This window comes from Protobothrops mucrosquamatus, unplaced genomic scaffold (assembly GCF_001527695.2).
Source record: "Protobothrops mucrosquamatus isolate PMUCROS unplaced genomic scaffold, P.Mucros_1.0 scaffold110, whole genome shotgun sequence".
NCBI classification, from domain to species: domain Eukaryota; kingdom Metazoa; phylum Chordata; class Lepidosauria; order Squamata; family Viperidae; genus Protobothrops; species Protobothrops mucrosquamatus.
The window spans coordinates 156308-162307 of NW_015386482.1; the positions used below are offsets into that span (position 1 = coordinate 156308).

Genomic DNA, 6000 nt, shown 5'->3' on the forward strand with positions numbered 1-6000 from the left:
CTTTCATATGAAGAAATTAGTCATTTACTTTGTCGCTAATAAGGGGACAAAAAGAGACAGAAAAGGGATAAAAACAGTTGGAAAAGAGTGAAGTTTTAACTGCAATATAATTTGTCTATCCATCTGTTTTTTCTCCTTTAGTTTTCCATTAACATTCACATGCTGAAGTGAATTCTTATTTGTCCCTGTTGTACATCAGGCATGTTTGGAATAACTGATAGCTTCTTGCAGTTGTTTGGGTGTTCCAGTTAGATTAAATGCTCTAATTGTAAGCAGGTGAGACCTTGCAATTAGTCATCATAGATATTATCCAGGTCAGTTCAAATATAAGGTTTTGCATTTAGAAGGGACTTTTTGAATTATTCTTTCGAAAAGAAAGGAGGAGGAGGAGGAGGAGGAGGAGGAGGAGGAGGAGGAGGAGGAGGAGGAGGAGAAATGGGAAAGAAAATTATAGTAGAAAAGTAGGAAATAATAGTGGGAAAGCAATTATCTCATGCTAGTGTAATAAATATATATCATGTTCATATATTTGCATGCACAAAAATTAGAATAACATGATGGAACTTTGACCACTGAATATGACAAGCAAACAGTGTGTTTCCAATGGCATCATAGATATCAGAGAACACTAAAAAGTTGAATTTAAGGATTGTGAGGGCTGCTGTTTCTCTGAAGCTAACTGCAAATGTATCCTGTTTCTTAAAAAAATAATCAAAGAATCACATATGGTAGTAATATGTTTTACATTTTAAAAGAAGAAAAAGAAAAACTAAAATCAGCACAAGAGCATCACAGTTTATAAGTCTTTCTATAAGATCTTCAAACCAAGTTACGCTATAATACTGTAGGTATATAATATGTTGTTTCTTCAGGACAAGTCTTTAATATACCAACAGTTGTAGAGAATCAGTTGCTGTCTTTGGCGAAGAGCTCAGTGATTAAACAAATGAGATTAGGATTTGGGTAGAAACAGGCAACAAAAAGAGGGGGACTCACATTTTATTGTTTGTTGACTTGCTCTTAGCTTCTCTTGTTTTTATTCTTTTAGAAGTACAATTCTTCCTGTTTCTAAGCATGCATGATATCAATTATGAAACTGATTAGAAACTGACTGGAAGGATTAAAAAATGTTTTGCTGAGAATCTCTAAAAAAATGAATCAAGGATCATGAAAATCCATGATTTTATAGAGATTATGAAATTAATTAGAATAATTAAAGTTCAGTTTGTTGATAAACACTGCTTCTATAAGCAGAGAAAACAAACTGAAATTTAAAAAAATTGGAAGACCACCTGGATGGTTCAGCTAATCTAGAAAGCAGTGGCATGCCAATGGCAAGCATGCCTCCATATGCCCATGTAACACCTCTGTTTTATTAGCTGCACTGATTGCCAATTTCCTTCTGAGTACAATTCAAGGTTTGTGTTATTATTATTATATGTCTTATATGGCATGGGGCCTAGTTAGTTGAAGGACTTCCTATTTACCAGAATATTAGCCTGGCTAATCTTATCTATAGCAGAATAACAAGAGTTGGAAGAAACCTTGGAATTCTTCCAGTCCAATCCCCTGCTCAAGCAGGAAACCTTATAACATTTCAGACAAATGGCTGAACAATCTCTTCTTTAAAACCTCCAGTGTTGGAGTACCCATAACGTCTGGAGGAAAGTTGTACCACTGATTAATTGTTCTGACAGGAAATTTCTCCTTAGTTCTAGGTTGGCTCTCTCTTTGATTAGATTCTGTCCATTACTTCTTGTCCTGCCTTAAGTGCTTTGGAAAATAGATTGATACACCCCCATTTTCTTTGTGGCAGCCCCTTAGATATTGGAACATTGCTATCATGTCACTCCTAGTCCTGATAGCAGTGTAAGGGGTAGCCACAAAGAAGTGGGAGTCAATCCATTTTACAATCTAGTAGAATTGATGTACCCCAGGTTCCATCAATTGATCAATACCATCTATTTGAACCCTGGAAGCACACCTCGTCTGCTACTTTTATTCCTGCTTTTGCTTTGTGTTCTTTTCTTGCCTGAAATGTTTTAAACAATTCATAAAGAACTCAGAATTGCTGGCAACTGTACAGCATATAAATGTAGTGTATTATGGTTGGTCACACAGCTAGCCAGATGTTTAGACTGGGTTTGGCAATTTTGTCCATCTATCAAGTCCTTCCCAAGAACCTGGTGTGATGATAATTATCTTGAATTGCAAAATTAAATGCAGTCTGACTAAAAAGGTTAACACTGGATCCACTGATAAAGTAGTTTGTGAAATCTATTAGCTCTCTGTACAAATAAAGCTATCTTGCCTCTTTTAGCCACCTCCTACAATGTTCTTGATTATACATAAAGTACATAAGGGCTATCCTATCCTATCCTAATCATAGAGCAACAGACTATTCAATATTATTGCAGTAATGTTTATGTATGATTCACTAACTTCAAATATTCCAATCATATTACAATACTCACCAGTCCCTAAAGACGGCAAGCTATTGTATGCTTGAAGACCCCCTGAGTTCAATAAGATTTATTATACAGGCAGTGTATATAGAATAACAGCCTCCATCAACATTGTTTCCAAGGTTAATAGACCAGCATGATTTACTGAATGTACTGCACTTCACATTAACTCTGTATGTTTACAAATTTAAAAAGAACATTATGACATATTCAGGGCACCAAATTCCACAATTATGCCAAACTAACACCCACTTCTGTATTTATCAAACTATAAGAATTCTAATCAATGTACAAAAAGAGTACACGTCTATTATAAAAAGTACAAAATGTCACAATGTGAACCTAAAAAGTACATGCAGTACATAAAGTTGCAAGATGACACAATCAAATAGCTGAATTTACATACAGACATTTTTCATATTGGTCATTGTTTTTGTACTAAAACACTAAGAATTCTCACACTGAAATATGAATGTTTTCCATCTCAGGTAAATGATTACTCATACAAAAAATGACAATTTTGAGAGCACAGCATCAAACCATGCTTTTCTTGAATATGACAGAGATGCCTAAAACTGAAATCCAATTAGATAATCATGACAAAAATATTCTTAAGCTATCCTTATAATATTTTACTATTCTTAGAATAAATAGTAATTTAAATTGATAAATGCTTCTAATATTTTCAATTTTTCATTAAATATGGTATGTTTTTGCAACTTTATACTTTATACTATATAAGGTATGTTATTTGAATTTGAACAAAATGTGGAACTAATTGGAAAAACAGTATGCAAGTCTATCATGCTCCTGCAATTCTCTTATTGGGAGTAGAATCTATTAAAGTTTGTAGGCCCAAATAACACCCTATTAATATGAAATATTTGAACTTTTACAATGTTTAAAAATATAGAGAAGAATGAGCTAAAATGGTAAAGTAATCAGATTATAGAAATTGGATTTAAGAGGCAAGTCTTCCAGAGCTATGAACTCTGCATTCAATCAAACCAAGAGACTTTTCGGAGACCATCTACTTACAAACCACATGCAAAAAAAGTGCTGCCAAATCAGAACCCAAGTTATTTTCTGCATAAGCTGTCACGTGGAAGATTCCAGTGCTCTTATAAATGTGTCGGATACCGTCTTCTATAGGACTGAAATTAGCATAGGATACAGCAGTACCATCCCCAAAATCCAACTGGATATTTGTCCTTTGGAGGTCACCCTGTAAGAAGGAATACCATTGTTTATTAATGTGGTTGATAAGGTCCACTTATATTACAGAGGAGATGGTATGGATTGCACCATATAGTTCAGGTTTATTATATATATTTCCCTGTACCTTAGTCCACTAATGGCTAGGTATGCATGAATCAGCTGGTACAGTCTATTGTATAATTCCAGGTTAGAGATAAGTTATGAATCTTTTAAAATAATCTTTCTTAGGCACTAGGATAGTAATCATATTGTGATAGTAATATGATAGTAATAATATTATTATTAGTAGTATTAATACTAATAGTACTAATAATAATACAACTTGCATGAGAGAAGAAAATTCCAACTGAGCTGTTGGATTTCAGCTGTTGCAATCAATTTTCTTTTCTTTCCATGAGATCCTTCTATGAGGAATTTATACTAAGTTATATAAAGTTATACTAAGTAATATAATACATTCTGCAAACTCCAGGCCCTCCTAGAATGAAATCTGTATTATACTCATGCTTCATTTTCTTATAAATTTCTAGAGTAGAAGTACAAAGACAAACATACTATCCTCTTTCTGTAGCAGAATGCACAAGTCCTGGAAATTGACAGAAGGATTTGCTTCATAAATTTTTAAGCTACCCGGCTACCCTGCCACTTTGAGTGCTTCATCCCTAAAATAATCCATGTTTTTTTCAGATATATGAGTTACAAAAACAACAACAAAAACTCCATCCAGGAATATGGAGATAGGCAATATATGAGAAAACAGGGGCTTGATTACCAGCCAATCAAAAGGAAGAATATGGGATAGAGATGACCAGCAGGCCTTGAAGGCAAAGACTAGTTGCAACATCCCAGTTTCATAATTTCACATCTCAAAGTATATAAAACTAGACTGAGAGAAAGAACTGCTAGTTCAAATTTGTTTTTCTTTAGTCAAATTTAGGCAATTGTGTTGACTACCATATTAGAATTGCAAAAATCAACATGACTTCCATGTAACAGAAAAGAGTTAAATTTTGCCATATCTCTGCTGTCATCTGCCAATCATCTTGGTTTTTCTAGAAGTCCTATCAAAGTGTAATGTCTGGCAAGCAGAGGAAAGCCTTTTGGTTTGTCAGCCATATAGAGACTGGTTTTAAATTATTGAGTGTATTAAGTCTAAATATATAACAGGGATGAAAAAAAGAGAAAGTAACAAGACAATTTATTCTCTAATGGAAAAGATGTGTTGGAGCACACTGCTTCTCAAAATGTTCCAATGGTGTCCAGACTGATTAGCCTAGTGTTCTGCCCTTCCTTAATAAGGGCAATCCTCTACTTGCAGCTGCTATTTGAAGCCCAGCCTAACTCTGGTTTTAGGATAAAGAACTAGGAGATAGCTGGAACTTTGAAATTATCCAACAACAGTAAGTTGAACAGAAGCACAAGTCTTTTACTTTTCCCTTTACAGAGAAATATATTATTATATTTATTTATTTATTTATTAAATTTATATACCGCTCTATCTCCCTTGCGGGACTCAGGGCGGTGAACAGGCGATACTAAAAACCATGGTAATAAATAGTTTGTTTGAAAATCGAATTAAATAATGGGCCTGTTCTAAAAACACACCCGTAAACCCCCCCCCCACTGAAACATAATCAAGCTATGCCAGGCCGGCCGCACGGAATAGATGGGCCTTCAGGGCTCGGCGAAAAAGGCGCAGGTCCGCAACTGTACGTAGGTCGGGGGGTAGGTCATTCCAGAGGGCAGGAACTGCCACAGAGAAGGCTCTCCCCCTGGGGGTCGCCAGCCGGCATTGTCTGGCTGACGGCACTCTAAGGAGGCCCTCTCTGTGGGAGCGGACTGGCCGAAGGGAGGTGTTTGGTAGGAGGCGGTCTTGCAAATACCTAGGTCCATTGCCATGGAGCGCTTTAAAAGTTGTTACTAACACCTTGAAGCGCACCCGGAAGGCAACCGGCAGCCAGTGCAGCTCGCGCAGGAGAGGTGTTACATGGGAGCATCTAGAGGCCCCCAAAATCCCCCGCGCAGCCGCATTCTGAACTAGCTGGAGCCTCCGGGTGCACCTCAAGGGGAGCCCCATGTAGAGAGCATTGCAATAGTCCAGGTGGGAAACAACGAGGCCTTGAGTGACTGTGCGTAGGGCGTCCCGATCCAGAAAGGGGCGCAACTGGCATATCAGGCGAGCCTGATGAAAAGCCCCCCTGGCCACGGCCGTCACATGATCGTCTAAAGACAGCCGAGCATCCAGGAGGACGCCCAGGTTGCGAGCCCTCTCCGCGGGGGCTAATGACTCGCCCCCGATAGCCAGAGATGGAACCAA

At 37.2% G+C, this 6000-nt stretch overlaps 1 protein-coding gene across 1 annotated transcript in view; it reads right to left on the reverse strand.

Moving 5' to 3' along the window:
• Nucleotides 1–6000, reverse strand: part of SORCS3 (sortilin related VPS10 domain containing receptor 3) — a 476983-nt gene that overhangs the window by 33714 nt on the left and 437269 nt on the right. Inside the window, exon 19 of the mRNA XM_015812775.1 lies at nucleotides 3504–3690. Coding sequence (XP_015668261.1) covers nucleotides 3504–3690 — 187 coding nt within the window. The remainder of the gene's footprint in view (nucleotides 1–3503; nucleotides 3691–6000) is intronic.